Source organism: Cyprinus carpio, chromosome B15, assembly GCF_018340385.1.
Source record: "Cyprinus carpio isolate SPL01 chromosome B15, ASM1834038v1, whole genome shotgun sequence".
In the NCBI taxonomy this organism is placed as follows: domain Eukaryota; kingdom Metazoa; phylum Chordata; class Actinopteri; order Cypriniformes; family Cyprinidae; genus Cyprinus; species Cyprinus carpio.
Genome location: NC_056611.1, coordinates 20657421 through 20684194, shown reverse-complemented (window position 1 = coordinate 20684194; position 26774 = coordinate 20657421). Strand labels below are relative to the sequence as shown.

At 39.3% G+C, this 26774-nt stretch overlaps 3 protein-coding genes and 1 long non-coding RNA gene across 7 annotated transcripts in view; 1 reads left to right on the top strand and 3 right to left on the bottom strand.

The window, feature by feature from the left end:
* nf1a (neurofibromin 1a) overlaps window positions 1-26774 on the top strand; it is a 64604-nt gene that overhangs the window by 17139 nt on the left and 20691 nt on the right. For all 4 annotated transcript variants that reach the window (XM_042739730.1, XM_042739727.1, XM_042739729.1 and 1 more), the window contains 13 exons: window positions 1058-1141; window positions 1250-1366; window positions 1447-1628; window positions 1713-1924; window positions 2152-2313; window positions 2434-2537; window positions 3236-3371; window positions 6193-6255; window positions 7832-7990; window positions 8141-8238; window positions 8685-8831; window positions 8983-9130; window positions 9296-9405. In XM_042739730.1, coding sequence (XP_042595664.1) covers window positions 1058-1141; window positions 1250-1366; window positions 1447-1628; window positions 1713-1924; window positions 2152-2313; window positions 2434-2537; window positions 3236-3371; window positions 6193-6255; window positions 7832-7990; window positions 8141-8238; window positions 8685-8831; window positions 8983-9130; window positions 9296-9405 — 1722 coding nt within the window. The remainder of the gene's footprint in view (window positions 1-1057; window positions 1142-1249; window positions 1367-1446; window positions 1629-1712; window positions 1925-2151; window positions 2314-2433; window positions 2538-3235; window positions 3372-6192; window positions 6256-7831; window positions 7991-8140; window positions 8239-8684; window positions 8832-8982; window positions 9131-9295; window positions 9406-26774) is intronic.
* On the bottom strand, window positions 9490-11322 carry LOC122139831. The gene is made up of 2 exons (XR_006156585.1): window positions 11220-11322; window positions 9490-10204 (listed from the first exon to the last, which is right to left on the bottom strand). It is a non-coding gene; the product is annotated as an uncharacterized LOC122139831 (long non-coding RNA).
* omgb (oligodendrocyte myelin glycoprotein b) lies at window positions 12896-16012 on the bottom strand. The gene is made up of 2 exons (XM_042739733.1): window positions 15643-16012; window positions 12896-14469 (listed from the first exon to the last, which is right to left on the bottom strand). The coding sequence occupies exons 1-2, from the start codon at window positions 15654-15656 to the stop codon at window positions 13290-13292; spliced, it is 1194 nt and encodes a 397-aa protein (XP_042595667.1). The 5' UTR covers window positions 15657-16012; the 3' UTR covers window positions 12896-13289.
* LOC109079633 (protein EVI2B) lies at window positions 22543-25358 on the bottom strand. Its single transcript, XM_019094769.2, has 2 exons — window positions 25127-25358; window positions 22543-24712 (listed from the first exon to the last, which is right to left on the bottom strand). Exons 1-2 carry the CDS (start codon window positions 25144-25146, stop codon window positions 23161-23163), a joined length of 1572 nt encoding a protein of 523 aa, XP_018950314.1. The 5' UTR covers window positions 25147-25358; the 3' UTR covers window positions 22543-23160.

Sequence of the window (26774 nt, the reverse complement as noted above, 5' to 3'; positions counted from 1 at the left end):
GTTATGAGATATCCACGACTCTAGTTTGACCGAGTATAAAGACAGTGTTATCGGATAACTTCTGGCGAGAAATAGCACATACACTGGATGAAAATTATCAAATGAAGTAACGTAAAGTAAAAGTTTGGTTGTGCACATTCGCTGAGATGCTTCAGACAGATTGCCAGTAACACTTAAACTGACAAAAACACATACTATTATGTCAAAATGCACGGTTTTGGTGAGTTACCTTGAAAACGTAGCAGTAACTGAGTTACAAAGTCTTAAATAACCGTAAAGAGTTTGGAGAAAATTTGGTTTTAAATAGGCAGCGCTGCTTTAAAGGCAAGCTTGCTGAAGTCTGTCATTGACGAAAATCAGAGAACAAAAGAAAAAGAGAACTGCTCTAATTGCTGATTAAATTTTGTAGCTTGAATAAAAATGAACCAATATAGTTTATGCATATACAATTGATAGTTTATGTGCAGGTTGTTTTATAATCACTTTAATTAAAATTGTTATATATTTCAGAGCCTATTAAATGTTCAAAATAATGGCTTTCAATTATACTGTAATGTTGAATGGCTATAATTAATAGGTGAAATTAATTTAATTGAATTTAATAGGGACACCAGTAGAAGTATTGGTATCAATACTTCATTAATAATAGGCTACTAAGTAAAAAGATGCCATTAAACATGGATTTAAAATATACCATCTTTGTTGTTTCTAAATTAATTTAGAGGTTCAATGTGAAATTATGACAGTATAAATATGCGATTAATCATGATTAATTACAGAAAAATGTGTGATTAATTAATTATTTTGTTAATTGATTGACAGACAGCACTTCGTTAATCTTTTCTGGATCTTAGTGTTGGTAATACTAGTTCATTTTAATGTCAAATATGAATTTCAATTTAATTTCTAATTTTATAGGCCCCCCAGAAAGAGATCGGGACATCTCCCATCCTCTTGGTTCAAATAAAGCTAGTTGATTAGCCTTGGCTTATATATATATATATATATATATATATATATGAGATCATGAGATGACTGACTTTGCTGCTTTTCCCAGAAATAAAATGGTGGAGTACCTCACAGACTGGGTGATGGGAACCTCTAATCAAGCGGCAGATGATGACATCAAATGCCTGACCCGGTATCGTCTTTGTAGTTCCCTCTCGTTTATAATATGTGTGGTGGCTTCAAACCTGAACATTCGTGTTATGTTCTTTTCTCATGCTGTTTTTGTGAACGTGTCATGCAGGGATCTGGACCAGGCGAGTATGGAGGCAGTAGTGTCTCTGTTGGCTGGTCTTCCCCTGCAGCCTGAGGAGGGTGATGGTGTTGAGCTCATGGAGGCCAAGTCTCAGCTCTTCCTGAAGTAGGATCATTCATCCAACTCTTTTGTTTTGTCTTTCAAAGTCCGATTTCAGTCCGTAATCTCTTCTCTTCCTCCTTTAGATACTTTACGCTGTTCATGAACCTGTTGAATGACTGCAGCGAGGTCGAGGAAGATGGCCAGCAGGTGGCAGGGCGGAAACGTGGGATGTCTAGACGACTGGCATCTCTCCGACACTGTACTGTGCTGGCCATGTCTAACCTGCTCAACGCTAACGTCGACAGCGGCCTCATGCACTCCATCGGTGAGAAAAGCCGACATTATCATGGATTCTTATTGTACTCAAGTTGTTTTGACTGAAGACAGTTATTCTGATGTCTTTGAACAGGTCTGGGGTATCATAAGGACCTGCAGACAAGAGCGACGTTCATGGAGGTGCTCACTAAGATCCTTCAGCAAGGGACAGAGTTTGACACACTCGCAGAGACTGTGCTTGCCGACCGATTTGAGAGACTTGTTGAGCTGGTCACCATGATGGGAGACCAGGGCGAGCTGCCCATAGCCATGGCACTGGCCAATGTGGTCCCCTGCTCTCAATGGGTGAGAGATATTAACAACTTTGTTTAACCTTTACAGTTTAGACAAAGTCAGAATTAAATAGAGCCAACATCTATTTAAAAAATATAGGTTTTAAAGCGAACTTTTATATTCATATTCACAGCATTCTTTAAAATACGCTATCTGTTTAACTCTGTTTTTTTCAGCGAGTAATGCATTGGGTTTATTGTTGGCCATTAGAGAGCTGTTAATGTTCTAATGGTTTTCAGGATGAGCTGGCCAGAGTGTTGGTGACACTGTTCGACTCTCGCCATCTGCTGTATCAGCTGCTATGGAACATGTTCTCAAAAGAGGTGGAGCTGGCCGACTCTATGCAGACCCTTTTCAGAGGAAACAGCCTAGCCAGCAAGATTATGACCTTTTGCTTTAAGGTAACGTGAAATGGTGTCAGTGATAGCACATTTAATTTAATTCAGTGATGGCGAAGCTAACCCCAAACTTTTGAACGGTAGTGTATGTGCACTTAAAATCTGGCTTTTCTGTGTTTGCAGGTCTATGGTGCTGCATATCTGCAGAAGCTTCTGGAGCCACTGTTGAGAGGAATTATTACCACACCGGAGTGGCAGCAAATCAGTTTTGAAGTAGACCCTACCAGGCATGTTTAACTAGTTAAACTCATATTGTTAATGATGTTTAGTCAGGTCTAGCTTTAACTTCAGCATAGCACAGAACAACATTTAGAGTCCCAGCCTCAGAGGAGACAAGAGAGCAGTGGATTTATTGATTTATGTACTGTATATTACACTGCTGCCACACAGATCTAATATAAACATGCAATTTCTTTCTCTTTAACTGTTTAACTACACAGGCATACCTGACTGTTTTTGTAAACTTGTTTGTACTTGACAGTTTAAGCGCAATAAGAGATGAAAGAGAACTGAGTTTAGTACTCGCATGCCATGTGGCAGCCGCTTTCTGTGTGCGCTCAAAAAAACATAACAGGAGTTTAAACTAATATGGTTTAAAACGCATGATTTCAGCGCGATAGACATAATCAAAACCAAACAGATGTTTTTTGGCAGAATATCTTAGGTACGTGCATGAGAACAGCGTGTTTCTGCTTCCACTCAAATAAGGCATTTTTAAAATGATTTAATAAATGATCTGTGGGATACTTTGAGCTGAAACTTCACAGACACATTCTGAGGACACCTGGGACTTATATTGATATAATAGGGTTCCTATAAAGGAGTTCTTCGTGATATACATTTAAACACTCTTCAAAGTGCAGATGTTTGTTTTTTTTATCATTGTCATTCTGCTGAAATGTTTAACTTCTCATCTCCTCTTTAGGCTCGAAGCAGCGGAGAACCTGGAGGAGAACCAGAAGAACCTGCTGCAGATCACAGACCGCTTCTTCCTGGCCATTATCAACTCTTCAAATGAGTTTCCTCCACAGCTGCGCAGTGTGTGCCACTGTCTGTATCAGGTACGCTCACTGCCTAATGCCAGTCTGTTTTTTGTTTTTTTTTAAACCACAGTAACTGCATCCTCTGAATGACTGCGTTGTGGCTGTCTTTCTTGCTTGGACATCCACTGATCAATCTTCCAGTCACTTCTAACAAGAGAACCTGCTCTTATCCTCTCTCACGCTATTGCTCACCTCTGTCTGTCTGTGAACCAATATATCAGATTTTTAATGGGTTTAAGGAATGATGATACAATCCTTCATATTTCCAGTATCCCCATTAACGTTTAATGTATCAGAAAATTATTACAAATGGCAAAGAAGATCTGTTAAATATCACGCATGGGGTTTGATACATTTATACTGTATAATGTTAGTACTAAAGCCTGTGTTATACATTCCACGTCCGCGAGTCTGCTAGTGTCCGCTATGGTATGTGTGACATCAACGTGCCTCCAATTTTTTCAGCGTGGTCAGTAGGCTTCAAAAGCACATGTGCAGGCTGTGTGAAGAAGCCCGTTGCTACTCAAACCTGTGCAATCCGTTGATAAAACAATATAAAGACAGCCAGATGTGCAATAATTCTGGGCAATTTTTTGTTCACATGTTTGTTGAAGTGGACCATCAGCGTACGCTTTTGGTAGTATATAAATACAAGTAGTCAGCTTCCGCACTGTCCTTGTAGGCGTCCAGATTGCTCATGTGGAAAGTATATTGCTGGTTTCACACTGCAACTAAAAAATGAAAAAGTGTGTTTTTAACCGAGGTGAACACGCTAGCATTCAGAATATTTTTATTAAGCTGAATGTTGAAGATGTCATGTTTCTTGTGCATTTGTGTCAATAGCTTTAATAATAAATAAAAGGCATAAGTTTGTCACATCAATCGTAAGTGAACACGTGTGCAATATTTACAGAATACAATATTTACAGAAGCTGTCAATAATGAACGAATAATTAATTTATGGGGAGGCTTGAGACTGTCCCATACACTGCCAAATAAATAACAGTGTCAAGGTCCAGGAAAGTATGAAAAACATTGTCAGAATAGTCCATCTGCCATCAGTGTTTCAGCCGCGTTGCGCTGTTTGCTTTTAAACCAAAGCGTAAATGCACTTAAAAAACCTATCCTTGTGACACGGCTGATACAGAAGAGCGTAAGCCATCTGCGTACAGCTCAGATTTGTCAATATGGCTCTACGCTGATTTGGAGAGACACAGAGGAGAGGAATTGTTCAATAAAGTCGTTATTTTTGTTTTCTTCGTGTACAAAAAGTATTCTCGTCGCTTCATAACGTTACGGTTGAATCACTGATGGCAGATGGACTATTCTGATGACGCTTTTCATACTTTCCTGGACCTTGACACTGTTATTTATTTGGCAGTGTATGGGACAGTGTCAAGCCTCCTTGTTTTCATCCAAAATATCTTAAATTGTGTTCCGAAGATGAACGAAGCTTTTACGGGTTTGGAACGACATGGGGCTATGTGAACAAATACAAAATTTTCATTTTGGGATGGATTATCCCTTTAAGATCCTGAGAAAACAAGCAATGAATTGTTCGTTGTGAGTTTGATTAAAATGTTTTAAGTTATAATTTGCTTATGGTAATTAAAAATGAAAAACAAGTTAAAATGGGTAAATCTCCTATACATATTTTTGATTCTTCATTTTCTTTCCTGACATACTCCAATTCGTGTAATATACAAAAATATACTCGGCACCGAAACCCCCGCTTCACTGCTGCTCACCCGGCGCTCCTGCTTGACGCTCACCCGCTGCTCCTGCTGCTGGTGTGAATGCACTCATTGATTAACATGCACGCTAAAAAAAATATGCGCCGCTCACACTTGTAGTGTGAAACCGGCATAACACAGGCTTTAGCAGTGTGTTCAGCCCACAGTTGAAAATCACTTCCATTTGAGCGTACAAAAACCATTTGTTTTGTTATTTTTCATTATTATTTGCATAGAAAGAGGTGTTTATGGAGTTGTCTCTTTACTGAAACAAAAGTACAGAGTTTTCATTTGAAGGTACAAACTGTTTTTCTCACATCTCTGATATGACTGTACTCTGTCAAGGGCACCATCTTGTGGACGGTGATGCATAAAGTTGTTTTTTGAGCATCGAAAAGAAGTCTTTGAATGAAAAAACACCTTTTGTTTTTTCCTCTGTTAATTACGTGTAGTTGTTTTTTTTCTTTTCTTGTTCTTTCCTTTCATGGCCTTTCTTGTCTTGTTTGTAATCACGATGATCGGGTTGTGATGTTCGGCTTGTTAAGTCCCATAAAAATTTAAATGATAGTTTTGTGGCACATAGTTAGCTCTGAGGACATTGCTGTGCTAGTGGACTCTTAAAAGTTTCCATTTAGTAGATGCACACATTTAAGACAAAGTCTTTCCTTTTTGGGAAAACAGACTGAAAAAAATTCAGCTGCAACCATCAGTCCTGCTACACAAGTCCTGCTGTCTTCTGCATGGCCCACTTGTGTTCTTCTCATACATGCGACACACATATTCTGGTCTTTAATTTCCTGCAGCTAGAATTAACTTATCTTTACACTCTTAACACATTATTCACACTTTGTTTGCTTGGGCCGAGAGCTGTCTCTCTCTTCCACTTCAGCATCTTTAATGCTTTTGCTTTACTTTCTGCTTGGAGAGCTTCAGCCGGTGTTTCTTAATCACTGAAATGAACATGAATGAAATTGTTCGTAGATCAAGCTCTGAGAAAGGCAGTGGTTGTGTTGTCTGCTCCTTCATTGTGTTTGTATGCACTGTGGCTGTGAAGAGTGCAGTTGTGTAGCTGCTGTGACCTCTCTGTGCTCATCTCTGCCCTGTAGGCTACTTGCCACTCCCTTCTGAATAAAGCCACTGTTAAAGAAAAAAAGGAAAACAAAAAATCTGTAAGTGTTTTAGCATTTTATTTTTCCTTTAGCTACCATTTATTATTAGTTTGGGTTTACTCATACCATAAGTGCAAAATGTTTTTTTGGTTTGTTTTATTTTTTTAATTATAATTTTTTTTTATGTTTTTGGATTTTGGTTTTTGCCAGAACATGTTCAGAAACACCTGTGTAAACAGTGTTGTTTGGTCAGTGGTGGCGGGCAGTTTGGATCAGTTCAGCTTTTCTGTTTCTTGCGGTAAAGCAGAAGACTGTTTCTTTGCGTGGGTTTAAGGTCTGTTCTAACATGAAGACAGTGTATCCTCAAATGTGCAGACCTTGAGCCTGGTACTGACTTCTGAGAATGTATAAACACTTCTAGTTTAAATTAGAAAACGTTATGAATCTGTATTTTGGCTCCTTGAAGAGTCTTGTCTTTCTTGGAAAACTTTTAATGAAGTGATTTGCATGCTTTAAATATGATGTAAAATGAACATGTTGGCACTTCTCTGGCTTGTCATGTGCTCTTGTGGGTCATCGTCTTCAAAACAATGGTTATGCATGTTTTCAGTTTCAGAAACCATTGGTGCATATGCATGCTTGATAATGTATGTAATGGTGTAAGATGTCTAATTATTCCCACTCTTAATTTTCTGTCGTCTTTGCTTTTTTCTCATTTCATTTCTCTTGCCATTTGCTAGGACCATTGCAATATGATCATGATGTTATAAGCATGGTGCATTTTTATCATCTTTTTGATTGATTAATATGTGTTCACATATTACAACACTGGTTACTATCAAAATATATAAAAACCAAAGTAAATGTGTTTACATGAGACTTTTAAATTGTTACATGTAAAATTGGTGCATGTAGTTAATTACCAAGATTATTATTATTATAATTTTTTTTAATGCAAGTTTATGCAAAAGAGGATCTTTGGCTCTCATCAGCGGTAGGCTTAAAAAATGTTTGCATAAACTGAGACTTCTCATAGCCTATTTTAAGTCTCAGTCCAATTAGACTGACTTAGTCACTTGAGACCGAAACAGTTTAGTCCCCTGCAAAGAATTTAGGACACAAATGATCAGTTATTATAGGTGTGGGGAAATCATAACCCCAGATTTCCGTGAATAATCTTTTTAGGGTGTGTATGCACTGCCACACATTGTTCTGCAAACATTTATTGTTGTTAGTAACAGATTGTTTTGTGCTTAAGTGTGGTATGTATATTTGTTCTATCTTAATGGTTGATAATTGTTAGGCAGCATTAATTTGCATCTTTGCTATCATACAAGTCTGACGTCATCATTAGTTTGTTCTGTGCAAACACTGCATAGTTTTTGAGCCTGATTTACCTGACACAAAACACATTTATCAGTTAACTTTCTTTTGTCACACTTTCACATATTTTATTTCTTCATAATATTCCTGGATGTTAAACCTATAAAAATGTATATTAGTATTGTGTTTTGTTGTTTTCAAATTAAAATCATGAAGGCAAAAATGTACTGGCAGTAATTAGATGGTTTATCTATAATGCATTCTTCTAGCACTTAACTATCTTTCCTCTCATCTGCCTCATCCGTTTATGCAGGTGGTCAGCCAGCGCTTTCCACAGAACAGTATCGGTGCAGTAGGAAGTGCCATGTTCTTGCGCTTTATTAACCCAGCTATTGTATCACCGTATGAGGCAGGCATCCTAGACAAGAAACCTCCACCTCGCATCGAGCGTGGCCTCAAACTCATGTCTAAGGTGTGTCATCTCATGTTCGTACATATTATACATAACTTCCTTTTCCATCATCTGTGGATTTTAATGTTTATTTATACCACAACACTGGGCCCCACTTCAAAATTGCATATAGCAAAATCTGAATTTCTATAATGTTTCTTTTCTTTTCAGATACTCCAGAGCATTGCTAATCATGTACTGTTCACAAAAGAAGAGCATATGCGGCCCTTTAATGATTTTGTCAAAAGCAACTTTGATGCAGCCAGAAGGTATGTTTGTATTTGTTTGAGTCTCACATATTAGAGCTTTCGTTTCTCTAGTGGAGATTTTTGATGGATCAGCTGAAGGCAAGAAAAGGGCCTTTTAAACGTTATACTTGACACTTGCTTCAAATTGTGTCACATTATTGAAACTTTATAATGCTACTTCTCAGTTGCCAGTTAGAGGCATGTGTTGTAAGAGTATTTTCAGAGAGCGCTTGATTGAATAAAATTTGTGCTAAATATTTTTGATTATTTAACCCTGAAGTTTTAAATGAGTATATGTGTGACTTTGCCCATGTTTTAGGAGTATGCAAGCATATATGTGTCCTTAAAACTTGAAGATATGGTCTAAAACCCAAGACAGTTGTGTTTTTATTGGGTCTTGAAACACAATGTTTTAAACCCATCAGCTCCTCCATGGGCTTCAAAAAGCCTTATTTTTATTTTGGCAGGTTCTTCTTGGATATTGCATCTGATTCTCCACCAAGTGACTCTGTGAATCACAGTCTATCTTTCATCAGTGATGGCAATGTGCTCGCCCTGCATCGTCTGTTATGGAACAATCAAGAAAGAATTGGCCAGTACTTGTCCAGCAACAGGTAAAAGTAGCAAAGGAGGGCAGGGTAGTGTTTCAAAAGCACTGTGAGACTAAATTGACTATTGACACCAATGGTGTCTACTATCAACTTAGTGTTTTCGGAATATATAGACATGATTTTAACAAATATTTTAATTAAACTTTTACCATAGGGACCACAAGGCAGTAGGCCGCAGACCATTTGACAAGATGGCAACCCTCCTGGCCTACCTGGGCCCCCCTGAACATAAGCCGGTAGCTGACACACACTGGTCCAGCCTCAACCTCACCAGCTCAAAGTTTGAGGAGTTTATGACAAGGTCACTGTTCTTGCTTTTTTTATATTCTCTTCAGATTTAACTAAGGAATAGTAATAGTAAAGATAGCTTTGAATATGTACAGCTAATTCAGTTATTCAAGAGCTAAAATATATATGCATTTTAAATTAAATTAGCATCCCTAATTTGTATTCTGCTTTTTTTTTAACATCAAGTCCATGAGAAGGAGGAGTTTAAAGCTTTAAAGACCCTCAACATCTTTTACCAAGCTGGCACGTCAAAGAATGGCAATCCTGTCTTTTATTACATTGCTCGCAGGTAGGAGCTTTAGTTTTGAATCATGATATATCGGTATAACTCTGGACAGTTTTTAGGAATGTTTGCATAAATGCACAGAATAACTGCAGAATATTGGTTTATTATTGATGTGCAAGTTTGTAGTATGTCATATTTAATATAAATGACAAATAAATACACTTTTTGATAAATATGTGCAAACACTCATCTTTAACTGTCATACATGTGTAATGTGGTTTAGCAATTTTGGCAAAGTCAACAAAGGCATTTCATCTTTATTCTTCATTTGAAGTCTTCATATTTTCTAGATTTTTAAAGCAATCAGGTATTTATCCGAACATAAGTATAATTAATCTGACAGTCTGACATTAAAGTGTTAGCAACTTGCGCAGGGCCCTGTCCCTGTAGGTTTTAGTTACAAACTAAGTGAGATGATAATCAGATCAGCTTAAAGATTTTGAGAACCATAGTAGTGTAGAACAGAAGTCCAGGTAGTCCCATTGGTAAAAGAGATGCTGCAACAGAAGCAGTGGTTATTGTGATGCTGCTTGATTTTCCGGTGGTGGTGGTGGTTGTGCTGGTGCTCGATTTGCCGGTGGTGGTTGATGTGGTGGTGATGCTTGACATATCTGTGGTGCCTGATGTGCCCGTGATACCTGATGCACTTGTGTTGCCTGGTGTGCCCGGGATGCCTGATGTGCTCATGTTGTCTGGCATGCCCGTGGTGCTTGGTGCATCTGTAGTGCCTGACGTGCTGATATTTGTTATTATTACAGCTACTAGTAGTAGTAGGATTTGAGTTTTGGAAGCCATACTTTCACTGGTTAGCAAACAACAAATAAAAGATTAGAATGGTCCACTTCCGTTACATTTGTAAATGTTTATAAATTGTAAATTGTCATATGACACATCCCAAACTGACCAATAATATTCTACATTTTGAAACAATTGGCATCACAATATTAACTTGTATACAAGTTTAATAAAAACTGTTTAATTTTAGTGCTGTCAAAATCAGTGCATTAACACATGCAGTAAATTTTTTCAGTTTAACGCATTAAAAATATTTAAGAAAAACTTATCAGCCGATGCCAATATCTGAAAAATGCCAAATATCAACCGATATATCGGCCTTGGCAATATATCGGTCGACCACTAGCAGATTCGCGTCACGTTTAGCAGCGGCAGCTCTTAAAGAAATAGCAGCCAAAACAACCTAATAACCCGGCTTCTGTGATGTCAGTTTATTAAAGAAAAGTGAGGGAATCAATAACTTTTATAGCTTTAAGGATTCATCTACATTTAATTTAGAATTTAGTGTTTGATAACTTCAATTTTACTTTATGTATATTTCTGCTGAAGGGCACAGGTAAATATGACCTTTATTATAATGGGTTTATGTGAAGATTGTTTTAAGTTCACTTAAATTAGAAGTGTTTTTTATTATTAAAAATAAATGTTAAAATTGATATCTCTCAGTTATACAATAATGTTGAATGGCTATAATCAATGCTTAAATATTAGGGGGAAAACAATTTTATAGAGACATCAGTAGTATTGGTATCAGTGATCATAAAAAAGATGCCATTAAACAAATATAAAAAATACTGTCTTGTTTGTACATTAATTTGAAGATTGAATGTAAAAATATAATAATTATAAGTATATTATAAGTAAATATAAGTATATTTAAAAACTTTGTTAGGTGGGATTAATCACGATTAATAAAAAAAAAATGTGCAATTTAATTCCTTTTTTTTTTTTTATCGATTGACAGCACTAATAATTTTTTAATTCTATTCTTTTATATAAAAGTGTAAAATAGTCTTATTTACCGTTTGGATGATTGCTCTCTGCGTCCGTTCGATTCTCTAGGAGGATGTCAGTGTGAATGCAAGAGTAGTGTGCTATCTTTTATTTGAGTATTACACCTTAAAACCAACACCCTTGTAAGAGGTGGAACCACAGAGCTGTGTTTTTTTGGAAAGAGGAAATGCATTTATCTTTTTGTTTCTACCTCACCCAGAAAGGAAAATTCTGTTGTTGTTTACTAACTTTAATGTTATTCCAAATCTGTTTCAAACACAAAAAGATATTTTGAAGAACATTGGTGACCAAACAACATTGGACCTCATTGTCTTTCACTGTATACACAAAAACACTAAAAATTTTATCAAACTATCTTCCTTTGTGTTCAACATCATAGTCATACAAGTCATACAACTATCCCTTTAATTGATGCTACATAAAGGCGCTGATGTCACACTTGACATCTGTTAGACTTTTGTAGTAGGATAATAGGGAACATAAATTGTCAGGTGAACATTTTTTCTTTTCTTTTTTTTTAACCAGCCATGTGCATTTTACAACCAAAATTATTTTTGATGCAATTTTTTTCTATTTATTTAAATAACAGGACTTGATGGAAATGTAGTCTTTTACATCAGTTTGTTGATTCATCAGTATAATTTCTATTTATTCAGAGAAAATTAGTGAACTCTTTTTAGTTTATTACATAGACTTTGTTTATTATATAGACTTTGAGCGGATATAAAGCTTTACGGCAGGTGTAAGAGGTATCAGGTGGTTATATGTTGGTCACTAATCTGGGCTATTTATGTCAAAGTGAATAATTGCATAACAGGTAAATGATCATACTCAGTTTTTGAAAACCAGTAAATAGTGTTCTGTTTTTCTTTAGTTGTTTATTAATTATTTTCAAATACAAAGCTATGGGCTAGTTTTTACTTCTCTCTCATTATTGTTACAGCTTACTTATTTGGTTAATATCATCAATACATCAGTTTATGAAGTCTCCTTAAGTAGTCAGTGATCTTAATATGACAGGTATTTGTAGACACATTGTTCTAAAGCAGCTTAACAGAGAAGGGTGCTTTATAATGCCCCTAGTGAGCAAGCCAGAGGAGACGGCAAGTAAAAGCCCATAAGATGTAAAGGTAGGTGAGGAAAAACCAGTACTCAGTTGGGTAATCCCCTCTTCTTTTTACAGGCATATATTTCAACAAACTGCTGAGAAAACATTTAAACTGGTGTCACCAAATACATCAAGGAAATTATTGACTTTTTAAAGCAAGCTCTGCTGTATTTTCAAAGAGTGCTGGTGCTGACTGTTTTCTGTTCAGCACTAGCTTTGTGCTTTTTTTTCTTTTCTTTTTTTTTGTTAGCAGAAGGAAACCCCTCTTTATGGAGCATTGGCATTCATTTAATATATTTACTATCCTGTACAAGAATGTAAAATGGCTGGCCGAGCATGATGGTTTTCATATAGCACAGATAGGCACAATAGGGTTTGTGGATATCCGGGGAAACCAGAAGTTCCATTTAGTTTAAACCTCTCGTGACGTGGACTATCAGCTCTGCTTTGCTGTGTTTAAGCATTTGGCATTTTCCAGTCTTGCTGCAGGGCCTGTTGACTTTATGTAGTTATAATAAAACACCATGGATTTTCCAATTTTATTCTTATTTCAGAAGTTAAAGGCAGCATGTCTGTACTCATAGAACACATCAGCTTTACACTTTAAGTGTTTTGTTTAATACATAATATAAACAATGAAATGCACAAATCTCTGTCAATGCTCAGGCATTACACTGGAAAGAACATTCAATTTTCCACATTAAGAAATAGCTAATTGTAATGTACTTGTACACATGTCTAGATGTTGATATGTGTAAGCTATACAGTACTCAGTCACATTATGTAGAAGGCAGTAAGTTTATTGGATGCAGGCAGAGATTGCATATGTTGAAAAATGCTCAAGAAGGTAGCCAGAACGATGTGAAAATGGAAACCTAAGAGGTAAGTCTCTCGTTTTGTATTCTTTGTGGATTTTTTTGTTTTCCAGACTCAAGGCAGCAGGTCTAGTTCAAGAGATTGTTAAGCAGAATTAGCAAGCACAGAGGATGACAACTGTAGATAAAAGGCTCAAAATGGTGGTTTCAAAGCTGCATATGTGGATTTGATGGCTTGTGCTGCGAGCTCTGCTTGGAAGGACCTTCTTGGTGCTACGTGTTCGGATCGTTGTGCTTGACTGTGTGGACAGGCTATGTGGAGTTGATGTGAGAAATCCCCCACCCACATTCAGTACCTGCTCGCCTGGCCCAGAGGTATTAACAGCGCTTGGATATTGACCCACATTCAACTGGGCTGACTTGGACAGGTACCCAGATGTAACTACCTGAATTGGTGCTCGGTGGCCAGGATGACGAGCGCCGGCCCCCAGCGGCGGCTCTGTGAATGCGGCTGAGTGCCAGGTTCTTCTAGTGGCCAGGTGGGCTTCTCCACATGTAGGCCTTGTGTAGCAGGGACAGCCCAAGATCTTTGCAGGGGTCTGTTGCATCCAGGTCAGCAGATGGTTTATATTCTCCTCATCCTCACAAGCCCAAGGGTTGTCTCCAAGTGTGAGGAGCTGCAGTCCATCCAGTCGACTGAAGACACCAATGCTCAACGAGGTAAAACGATTAGCATGTAGGTAGAATCTCGAAAGTTTGGGAAGGCGATCCAGTGAGCCAGGCAAGATCTGCAGCAAGTAGTTGTGAGAGAGGTCCACCATCTCCAAATTGTAGGGCATGTTTGTCGGGACAGTCCAGAATTTGTTATGACTAAGGTTGAGAGATTGGAGATTGGACAACGTGTTGTTAATTAAGACCACTCGTTCCAGCAAGTTGTGTGACAAGTCCAAATTCTGAAGGTTCCAGTGGTAGGCCGTATCGTTCTTCTCCAGTTGACGGATGTAGTTTCCAGAGGCACGTATGTCCCATAGTGCTCTTGGCAGACCAACAGGAAGGTGGTGCAGATGGTTATATGAGATGTCCAGAGTTCTTAAGTGGTCAAAATGGTTGAGGAGTCCATCGAGATCTTGGAGTCGGTTATGTGACAAGTTGAGGAAATGAATGTTGTGCTGCAGGCTGTCAGGAAGTATAGCCAACCCTCGTGCAGAGCAGTCCACAGCTCTATGGCCTCTGCTACAGGTGCACATTGGAGGGCAAATGGCCAGCACACGCACCCCGAACAGAAGAAGGAGCAACAGGTTAGTCGGCATGGAGGCAGGTGTGGTGCGGGCTTTCCTGTAAAAAGGAAAACTTGTTTTTATTCAAGGCAAATTAATTGCCATCCAAGCTAACAAAGATACACCAAAGCTGGAGATTAGTGGATGGGTTGGTCTCCCAGTAGGAGTTGAGACTCAGCCCTTCTACTAATGACTAAAAAACATGTCTTTTCATCTTACAGGAAATGTTTACAGATTTTAAACGTGACAGTCATTTACCATTTTGCAGTGTACGCCTACTAAGTATTGTTCTTATGTTTCTGTCAACCACATTCTCATTTGTTCTTTACAGACCAAATTAGCTTCAGTTGTTAAGAATGAGAACCTCAGTATCCTCAACACTTTATATCTAGGTCCTATAAAGGTTCTCGGGAGATGTAGCAATCATTTGAACTCTTTAGGAGAAAGGCTACCTTACTTTTGGATGACATGCCCATTATTTTTTGGGAATTAAGCAGTACTTTTCAAAGGCTCATGCCTTAATGTGTCCTTATTCACCTGGAATAATGCATCAACAAACTACGGACTTCATTCCATAAGGACATTTTCATTTATTGAACTCTATCTGTCCATTGCACCGTTAACAACAGGTCTCACTGTTAAAACCCATACAGAGCCACTCAGTTCTCTCTCTCAGTGGGTCTGTGCTAATAGCTTGAGCCTCTGCCAGGAGTTACCCTGCCATGCTGCAGCACTGTGATGTTAGCATTTAGCCTTGGTAGCAGTGGCTACATCCTGTGTCCCCACCCCCTCATTTGTAGGGCAGTTGGGGACAGCGTTGCACAGTACCTCTATGCATGTGCACATCATGCCATGCTCGGTTCTGGGAAGTTACATGTGTTCTGGGTTGCTACGTCAGTGTCCAGGAAATATTAAACATGACATTAAAGCCTGAATCATTACTTCAGTAAATCCATTAGTAAGTCCATCTCAAGTTCAATGTTTGCCAGTAGTCTAAAAACCTAAAGTTACCATCAGAAAAAAAAAAGTGTGTGCACATGCCAGAAATTTCTGTGGGGGAAAGTATTTTGTGCTATGATGGTGGTGTCCCTGTTTTTAAAATAAAAATGCTCTACTGCAGACTCACTCTGACCTAACATCTCTCTGCATTTTATAGTTGAGCATATTTGGTAAGCCTAACTATGAGAGTTAAATGCCCCTAATTCTTGTCTGAATGTCATATATTGCTTACCTGATCCCTTCCATTAATTTGTGGACATGTCGTTGTCCGTCCTGACCTCTCTTTCCTGTTCCCCCTTTTATCTAGAGCAGTAGAAGGTGATTTTGATTGCTTGGTGTCTTATATATTTTCCCAGTCTTGTATGACAGCAGGGTCCACGTTTCGTCTTCACTGTCTCATGCTCCTGTCCGCTTTCGCACTTGCTCCCCCTCTTCTACCCACCCCCTCCTTTTCCTCTTATTGGCAGCAGAGAGTTACTTTGGTTTAGAGTCTCTCTTAGCCATTTCCCTGGCTTTCCGTTCATCCAGGCATGGTCATGCAGAGCCTTTTCCCCCCCTGGATAGCCTCACTGCTGCTGGCTGCCCACTTGCTTCAGTGATGTCTGTGAGAGGAGGTAGAGAGAGAGAGAGAAAGGAGGGACCAAAGGAGGGAGATGAAGGATCATCGAATGGTGGGGAGGGGGAGGTGGCAAAATGCAGCGCAGAGTCGACCCATACTGCTGCTGATGGGGGTGGGGGGGTGGGGGGATGCTGACTTCAGTGTTTCATATTCCAGATCTGCACACGCCACCAAATCATCTCCCTGATTTTTCTCCCTCAATCTCTCACAATTTTTGTTCTCCTGTAACATGTCGTGGTCTGTCTACATGCCATATTTAGAAATCCCATTACTCACACAGCCCGATGCTTTGATAAATGAACCCAGGCTCCATTGCGACGGTACCGTTAGGTGCTGAATTAATCTGTGTGTGACGCAGCTAAATGCAGAAGACAGCGCGATGTGGTTTAATGTGCCTCTATGGCCATGTCCTCATTTAAGGGACAGCTGTGTTTGTTGATGCGCTCTTTAATTTCATTCTTCATGATTTCAGTATTGGTCTTCGAATAAATACTTTTTATTTATCTTGTTGAGTTAGAGTATATTGTATGAACTCTACTCTGTTTGGCAAGATGTATTAATGTTTCAAGTCTTTATATCTATGTAGCTATGTATCTATAGATATAAATATGGGATGGTCTGGGTTACAGTGGTCTGTCATGCTCCATTTGGCTCCCACCTGTTTCCCCCTAGTGTTCTGAAACTGCAGTTGCACATCCTAAGAGCACCAATGAGGTGTGAATGTAGCCGTGGAGCAAAGCAGCATAGCAACACCAATCAAATACATGAACACCTGCATGGCAGCACAGTGAAGTTTTGTGAGGGTTTGAGTTATTAAATCAGAAAACCTGCAGCAGCAAATATTACCAATAGGAACTGAATTATTAGTGGTGCTTGCCAAAGGCAAAGCATCACTATTACTATGCTCCATACTTATTATTAGTGGTGCTTGCCAAATCCAAACCAAAACAATCACTAAGCTTCATACATATTATTCTTATTCTCTTCTTCTTCTTCTTATAGATTCCGTACAAATTTCGGCGCGTAACTAGTCCCGCAGTTTTTGTCACAGACCCGCAAAAGAGGTGTCAAATCGTGCGGCCTATTCGGGAATGGTGTGCTATGACTTTTATAAGCGATCGGGCGTATGATGTTCGCACACCGGGCGAAATATCGCCCGAAAAATCGCATAGACAATGCATTGCGGCCGACTTTGACTCATCATAGCTCCGAGAGAGAATTTCGCAAAAACATGTGAATCACCACATTTGGAGAGGCTATCAGGCTGTGCGAGAACATACCCCACAGTGGGGTATAAGTTGTACCCCTGGGGCGCAAGAGCCCCCCAAAGTTGCCCCATAGACATACTATGATGAGGGATCGCCCATGAAACTGTGTTTTTCCTACTATGGTAAGTTTTTCATTGAACATAACTCTGGAACACAATGTCATAGAGACATGGGGGTGGGCTCATTTTAATCAGGCAACCAATCAGTCTGTCTGGGTCATTGTGAAACACTCAAGCCACGCCCTAGCAACCATTTAGGTCCCCTTAGTAACAAGCTCCATAGACTTCCATTGAAAAAGATCAAATTAATATCTTTGGATAGAAGTGTCATAGAAACATGAGCGTGGGCTCGTTTGACTCGGGGCAGCAAACGGCCAATCACGAATCACCTTCAAGACTTCATAGCCAGGCCCTAGCAACCATTTAGCGCACCCTAGCAACCCAAAGCATACAGGGATATCTTCAAATCTGAATATCATAAAGGCATGGGGGTTGGTTTATATCATTCATACTGGAAAGCAGCCATCGTTCCCAGCTGCCAAGCCACTCCCTAGCAACCAAACAGAGTACCCTAGCAACCGTTTTGCAAGACCTATATCTCTGCATCAAAACATCGTAGAGACATGGGGGTTGGCTTATATTGTCAAGCATCCTTTGGAGTATCATCATTGGGAGCTGCAAGGCAAATCCCTAGCAACCAAACAGAGTACCCTAGCAACCATTTTGCAAGATCTATATCTCTGCATCAGAACAATGTACAGACATGGGGTTTGGCTTATACTGTCAAGCAGCCTTTGGAGTATCGTCATTGGGAGCTGTCAGGCCACTCCCTAGCAACCAAACAGAGTACCCTAGCAACCGTTTTGCAAGACCTATATCTCTGAATCAGAACATCGTAAAGACATGGCGGTTGGCTCTTTTGACTTATGCTAGCAAACTGGATTTCCAACATGCAAGTCATGCTAGCAGTGAAAAGCTACATGCTAATTGTGATTAGCTAAGAGATAAATCAGGCCATGAACTCTATAAAAACACCTAAGCAACTGAGGGCCGGGTTTTGCCACTGCAAGCACCACTCACATTTTCTTCAGGAAATGTACATTCTAGTTATTATTCTTCTTCTTCTTACTTCTTCCGTACAAAACTTCGGCGCGTAACTCGTCCCGCACCGTTTGTCACAGACCAACGAAACAGGCGTCAAATCGTGCGGCCTATTGAGGAGAGGTGTGCTATGACTTTTATAAGCGATCGGGCGTACGATGTCCGTACATCGGGCGAAAAATCGCCCGAAAAAATCCCATAGACTTTGCATTGTGGCCAACTTTGACGGATCGTAGCTCCGAGCGAGAAATTCGCAGAAACATGTCAATCACCACATTTGAAGAGGCTATCGGGCTGTGCGAGAACATACCCCGCAGTGGGGTATAAGTTGTACCCCTGGGGCGCCAGAGCCCCCCAAAGTTGCCCCATAGACATATTATGGTGAGGGATCGCCCATGAAACGTTTTTCCTACTATGGTAATATACATAGGAGTTTTGCATTGACCATAACTCTGGATCACAATGTCATAGAGATATGGGGGTGGGCTCATTTTACTCAGGCAACCAATCAGTCTCTCAGGATCATTGTGAAGCAGTCAAGCCACGCCCTAGCAACCATTTAGGGCCCCTTAGTAACAAGCTCCATAGACTTCCATTGAAAAAGATCAAATTAATATCTTTGGATAGAAGTGTCATATAAACATGAGGGTTGGCTTGTTTGACTCGGGGCAACAAACGGCCAATCACGATTCACCTTTAAGACTTCATAGCCACGCCCTAGCAACCATTTAGAGCACCCAAGCAACACAAAGCATAGAGAGATATCTTCAAATCTGAATATCATAAAGCCATGGGGATTGGTTTATATCATTCATACTGGCAAGCAGCCTTTGGAGTATCTACATTGGCAGCTGCCAGGCCACTCCTAGCAACCAGACAGAGTACCTTAGCAACCATTTTGCAAGACCTATCTCTCTGCATCAAAACATCGTAGAGACATGGGGGTTGGCTTATATTGTCAAGCATCCTTTAGAGTATCATCATTGGGAGCTGCCAAGCCACTCCCTAGCAACCAAACAGAATACCCTAGCAACCGTATTGCAAGACCTACATCTCTGCATCAGAACAATGTACAGACATGGGGTTTCGTTTATACTGACAAGCAGCCTTTGGAGTATTATCATTGGCAGCTGTCAGGCCACTCCCTATCAACCAAACAGAGTACCCTAGCAACGGTTTTGCAAGACCTATTTCTCTGAATCAGAACATCGTACAGACATGGCGGTTGGCTCTTTTGACTCGTGCTAGCAAACTGGAATTCCAACATGCTAGTCATGCTAGCAGTGAATAGCTACATGCTAATAGTGATTAGCTAAGAGATAAATCAGGCTATGAACTCTGTAAAAAGACCTAAGCAACCGAGGGCCGAGTTTTGCCACTGCAAGCACCACTCACATTTTCTTCAGGAAATGTACATTCTAGTTATACCTTATTATAACCCTAACAAAAAAGTACTATAACTTTACCATGGTGTGGTGTCTCAGTTGGATAATAATAATGTTGTTGTTATTGGCATCCCACAAACTAGTAGTTTAAAAGTAATTGCTCAGGTAATCTCTGAACTCTGGCTGAATCCCAGTGGATGAAGTGACTTTACTTGAGAATTAATCAGTAGGCAGAAAATAGTCTTGTGGTCTGTTTCCCCAATTTGACTCTATGACATTTCCTCTCTCACTTCTGCTGCAGGCGGTGCACAGGCCCTACACTCATCACTCTGCAGAAGACACACAGTATACTACTTGTACTTACTTCATACCTTTCTCAATAGTAGTTCTTCAGGTCTGCTGATCCCTAGGCGCAGAGTGTGTTAGTGTTGGAAACCGAATGATTTTCATGATATTCGGTTCAGTTAAAGGTTCTTGAATCGCTTCATTTTCTATATATTTTTTGCAGACTAAATAGAATTTTAATGTAGTCTGGAAGTGTTTAGATGGCATCTTTCCACCGAAGTTTGTGAATCATCATCCAGTGCGTATTACTGGTCCTAGAAATATATATATAATTTTATATTAGATGAACTATTGATGTACCCCTAAAAATCTTAAGGTGCTTACAAAAAAATATTATCTTACAGGCCTGCAACTAACATTTACCCTTTTTGTTTTACAGCTAAAGGAAAGAAAGAGACAAGACTGTGTTGTTGCAACACTATGTATTTTTAGAGTGAGCTGCAATTGGGTCTGTTCATCTGACAGTTCCTCTCAGTTTGAAGCTCAGACATGCTCCCAGAAGCTATAGCAATGCAGTAATTCATTCACAAACTGGGTATTGAGGCTACATTGCCTCTTTCTCGTACACACACTTAAGTACATAAGAACAAAGACTGGACATGCTGTGGATTTTATGCTTGAGCTAGCCATACATTAGCTTTTAGCTGTTAAAGTATTAAAATGACAAAAGCATTGACATTTTAAAGACCTAATGAAATTGGAGTTTGGTAGCTTTTAGTTCTACACATGCTGGTGTACTTACACTAACCTTAAGCAGATATACAGATTTAAAATGTACAAGCTCTCTCTTCTCGGAAAATCGACCAAGAACTGCAGTGTCTAAACCTGTTGGAGTGCCACTGTCCTGTAAAATTTAGCCCCAACCCTATTTAAACACACCTGAAGCAGTTGAATAAGATCTTCAGACTCACTAGAAACTTCCAGCAAAGTGTGTTAGAGCTGGTTGGAGCTAAATTCTGCTGGACATTGGTCCTCCAGGATAGGGCTGTGCGATTTGGGAAAAATCTCTTTTTGCGAATTTTTTTTTATTTAATTTTTTTTTGACAGATATTGCGATTTTATTTTATTTTTGCAAAGTCAGGCTTCAGCTTAATATTGTCAATAGTGTGCAGCACAGTAACTTATGGGTATCGTTACCCTGCTGAAAAAAACAAAACAATAGAAACCATCACAGAAATTATTATGGTTTCCATTAAAACAATTACAAAATTCCTTTTTGTAGTGTGTTTTGGGCATCATTTCACTAGGAATTACTGTTGTTCTGTTGTTTCCCATCTGCTAGATTACATCCCACCAATAGAATCCATCAAATACCAGTAGACACCATTATAGTTTACATTAAACACCATTATAGTTTACATTAAAGCCAATTCGCATTATAACTCTTAAATCCTTAAAATTTTCTATTGTGTTTTGGGAGGGGTTCTATTGTTTTTTGTTTTTGTTTTTTTTTTAGCAGTGAATATTATAATTATATTACTACTTTTACAGAATTTACTTAATTATTGAATTTTACAGGAAAGATTAGTTTATTTTGTGTAAATAAAGAACAGTAATACTTTTTGTATGTGGGTCAATTATTAAAGTATTACATAGGGTACATAAGCTGATTTATTCATTTTTTAAGTATTTGGGATTTTAAGAACAAGTGGAAAATGTGCTAAATGTTTCATTTCATCCAAGTGAAATTAGCAAAGCAGTTAGACTGAATTTACACTAGTTTTAAACGCAGAGCCAGGCACAAGTTGACACAGGTTGCGCACGTGTGTCAAGCCTCCTCCATGTTGCCAGATGTGCTCGTGGAGACGTGCAGTGCGGAGCCGCAGGAGAGTATTACAAGACAGGCTGCGTGCGGGCGGCAAGTGTAACGTTAAACAGCTTGTCCGTGAGACACTGCAGAGAGGAGCGAGTATGAGAAGAATTCAGAGACACAGGCAGTGTGTGCGGTCTTCTGAATAGGAAATAGCGTACGTGCATTATAAACTTCTTTCATATTAGAATCTGTTGGAGAGATAAAATGTGCAAGATAATGTTCATGTACTAATAAAAACATCTAAGAATATATCTTTTATTCTCCAGTACTGAAAGCAGAACCGATAAGGCAGCTCTTGATGTGTATTGTGACACAGCTCTTGCAAATTAACGTTACCTTTTTTGTTTGATGTCTGACATTTCAAAGCCGAAGTAATATCATATTACATAAGTTTTTCGGTTGCACTTTATTTTACAGTACATGTACTTATATGTACTTATAGTGTACTTACAGTGTATTTATCTAAGAAAGTTCTGGTAATACAAGGTAACTACATAGGGTAGGGTTAGGTTTAGGGGTGGGTTCAGGGTTAGTACCTAGTTATTACATAGTTATTGTAATTACTAAAATAAGTACATAGTATGTACATGAGGAACAGGACTGTAAAATAAAGTGCTACCAGTTTTTCTTTTTGCTTAACTATAGATCTGACCCTGTAGACACCATAATCACACACACACACTCTCTCTCTCTCCCAATTTATTTAAATTTTTTTAAATGGTAAATGGTAGTTTATGCAGTTGGTTAGAGCAGAGCTGATTGGAGAACGGAGGTACTCTCACTCTATTGGTTAGTAAGACTGCCACTCAGTAATGCATGTGCTCTGGAACAGAGTAATACCGCGTCCACATCGCAGGCTTTGCAATTAGCAAAATCGCAACGTCTCAAATTGCGATTCGATTTCGATTAATCGCACAGCCCTACTCCAGGAGCAGGATTGGATACCCCTGACCAAGAATATGAATGACTCTTCATGGACTACACAGCTTTTTGTCCAGTCAGATTCTCTCTAGACTAAACCGACATTGATTGGCAAATTGCATATCATGATTAACAACTGTGACATAATTAAGGCCTATTGGCTATTAAAAACCACAGCCTCTTCGATATGTCCTGAACAATTGGTTTTGATACGTCAAGATTGCAGTCGTGTTTACATAATTAGATTTTTAGAAAGAAAATATGAGTGTGTTGGTTGGTTTGTAGATAGTCACATGAGATTAGGGCAGTGGTGGAGCAGGTGGAATAATCCCACCATCTGATGTTTGCAAAGGAGCTGCTTCTTCTGAAATGGAATCAAGATCTATAGACACTAAAGGTGGAGGTTTAATTACAGTATCCGGGCCTGAAGACACAGATGCAGTTAGGTCATCAGGCTGCTTTGATTCTTTGCTCTCCATCACAGTTTCTTGTGCACTTCCTGACCCAGGTGTTTTGGTATCAGAAGAGTCCACAGATTCTTGACCTTCCTGGATTTTGTTTTCTTCTGTCTCCGTTGAGTCTTGAGCAGCTGTCTGGTTCCCATTGGGGGCTTGGACCTCATCTGGATTTTGTCTGCCAAAAGTGCTTCCTTGCAGGATGTCCCCCATGAGAACTTCATCACTTGTGTTCCTCCCGAATGTCATGTGTTTGGAGAGCCGTTGGGAGAGGTATCTGGAAACGGACATATGGCCTTGTCTATTGATGGCCTCGGATTCCTCCATACTTAGCAGGCTCGGTTGAACATCGCCTTCCAGAAACGGTGAGGGTCCGGCCCACTCAGGATTTTCTAGCTGCTTTCTTTGGATTTTGCGTTTCCTAAACAAGATAAAAATCAACGCTACGAACATAAAGACAAACGTGGTGCCGATCACAGCCGCCACAACAGGACCTGGGTTTGCTTGCTGCTTTTCTTCAAATGAAGGTGAACTTAGCTTTTTGGTTGTCTTTCTAGTGGTCATCAACATCATCTTTGGCGTAGTCATAGATGAAGTCTCAAACTCACGGCCTTGAGTGCTTGTCCACTTGTCTGTGACTTCTCTCCCCTCTTTGGTTTTTGCATCATTGTTGCTTAGAGTCACTTTGAAATCTGTCACATTTGCTTTTGCGGAAGTGTGGGCATGAGTCATTGGGCTTGGTTGGGCTGAAGTCTCCATTGTGGGCTGGGTTGTTGGAAGATCGTTGCTATTCATGACTGTTTTATTTGCTTGCGCATCATAGGGCCCAGTGAAATCAGAAGTAGAAGGTGTTTCCTGAGTGGCTTTCTGTGTCTCAGAAAGTCCACTGCTTGTCTTTTCCTCTGGCGAAACATCTGCCCTTGTGGCATTGTGTGGTGTAGCAAAGCCATTAAATTCTGTAGCATTCTCTATCTGCAAAAAAGATGTAGTATGTGGTCTGCGGGAACTTTCTGTTGGTGTTTGATGTTCCTTTTTAGTTACCTCGTCCTGCTTTTGCGTTTGAGGGTGTGTCGACATAGTAGTTAAGTTGTAATTATCATAATGTACATTCCTCCTTGTCCTTGATGTTTCATCTTCACCATTGGCTGTCCTCAGCCTGATCTCTTGCTGCTCCAAGTGACTCGTAAGTTGTCGCGTCTGAATGCTTCTTGAAAGTGAAACCACGTTTTCTGTTCCAGAATCAGTAGTGTAGTCCCTCTGCCATGATGCATTTTCTGCTGTGTTTGTTACCACAGTATTCTTATTGCTGGTCGTTAAATGGCCATTTAGACTCCATGGTAGAGAGAAGAGGAAGACAAGTGTGCAAAGAGTAGTCCTCATGGTGTCCTTAGAGAACCTTGCCAAAAAAAGCAATTTTTGCACATAAGACTCAACAGACCATTATATTTCCCTAAAATTCTTAGAGGTTGTATGTAGCATGCTCAGATTAAAACTTTTACGTTTATCTTTTTCATGTAACTTCTCAAAAAGGCAACACCTAATGTTTGTGTATACAAATAGTGCACACAATCTGTAAGTGAATACTTGGCGACGCAGACTAACAATGAAAAAAAGTAGGTTTTTCATATATTTTACAGTCACCATGGACAACTTCCAACACACTGGTTTCTACTATTTTTTTTTTTTTTTTTTTGTAGTGCCATGTAGTTACTTTAAATGTTAAATAAATACACACTTTAATGTTTTGCTGTGCAGTATCAAGTAACAATTATTGGTTTATGCTAGACAAAACAGCAGAATTTTTACTTACCCAGGCATCCTCTGAAGCATTTGTTAAAGACTGAAGTATATAGAGATGAATACGGAACTGTCACTTCACTTGACAGGAAATGAAGCTGTGAAATGGCTGCATACGTTTTTTTTGCTAATAGCAGTTTTTTTTTTCCTGAGGAAAGAATCTGTGGTAACAGAGTATGAAAACCAGAGGCACTTTTTTGTTTCTTAATTCTGTTCTAAGATACGAGGCTCGTTTTAAAGCATCAATGTTAATTTTTTGAAAAGAACAGTTATTATCTTCAAATTTATCTATAAGAAGTCTTTGCAGAGCAGAAGCCATCTAAAGGGAAATGATCTCATGTCTCTTTTTTTTTTTTGTCATCTTGGAAAGTTCTTTTCACTGAACACCCACTTTTCAACCACCTTCAACACCTTCAAAATCTGGCAACTATGTTAACAGTAGCATTGCAACACTCAGGAAATATCAAAATCGGATTGTAAATGATAAACAAAACAAGCATTTTTGTCATTAGCATTTCATTTTATTTTATATTGAGATGTCAGCGTTTTGATATAGAAAACTTGCTTATTGTTATAGGATTTTTAAGGCTGCGTGGTATTGCTTTACCCATTTTAAAGCTGAAGCGTGTGATTTCTTTTGTCCCTGCTTAATATTTGGAGTCAAATATAAATAAGCCATTCATAGGTTGTTTCAGCTACACTGTTTGAGTGACTAATTGCAGATGTGTGATCATTATTTTTGCAATGCAGTTTGGTGACTGTAGTGGAAATTACAGTAGAAATTACAACACCAGTTTTAGGCACATGTTGTGGTCTGCTATTTATGAACAGAGTATAGCGTTCATCTGTTTCGCTTCCATCTACAGCGAGTAAATGTGCTCTTTGATTTCTGGGTATATGCTGCTGCATGCCTTATTAAAAAGAATTGCCAAAATGTGAGACAATGCTGATGTTAAATACCAGTTTCACAAAATATACAATCATACACCGAAATTTCATTTACTTATCGTCCTGGTCATCCTCACTAAACAGATCTCCAGAGCTGATTGAGATGAGAAAACTGCATTGACCTCATCTGTGACCCATCAAATTAATCTAGTATTACAAGAAATTTCCTTTTAACAGGATGAGCTGTTGTAGTTAGTTAAACAGTTCCGAAAAACCTTGTTAGGCCGCTTGTAACTGGGCTAAAATTTTTATTGCAGTAGATGTTGAAGACATTTTAAAAAAGGCAAAAAAGCGTAAAGAAGTAAAATGCCTGACATCAGAGCCCAGCAGACAAAAAAAGCTCTTATGCTTTATACCATCAGAGGCATATTCTCCAAATTTATGGGATCTATGCAGGAATCCCTGGAGGTTGAGCTCTGCATGGCTGCCGGGATGCTCTCTGAATCACCGGCTGCGTTAGAAGTGGTGATGTATTGGCTCGGCCCTGCCGCGCCATCATGGATCTCTTCCTCCTCGCCGTCTGTCTTTACCTCCTCCAATAGAACACTGGTTTCGCATGGACCCACAATGCCACCCTCTCTTCTCTCGGTACCCCAGTAGCCCGATCCACTCACCAGGTCTGCATTGCTTCGGGATGGACGAGGGGCCCGGTGACGACGTTTCAGGCTTGAGACGGTACATGCCAACACTATGGTGGAGGTTAGAAGGATCAG

Excerpts from the sequence above, each read along its gene's own strand:
- LOC109079633 (XM_019094769.2), bottom strand. The coding sequence starts at position 25,146 with ATGCTTCAGAGGATGCCTGG. Across the intron at positions 24,713-25,126 it reads ATGCTTCAGAGGATGCCTGG|GTTCTCTAAGGACACCATGA; the intron begins GTAAGTAAAAAT and ends TTTTTTGGCAAG.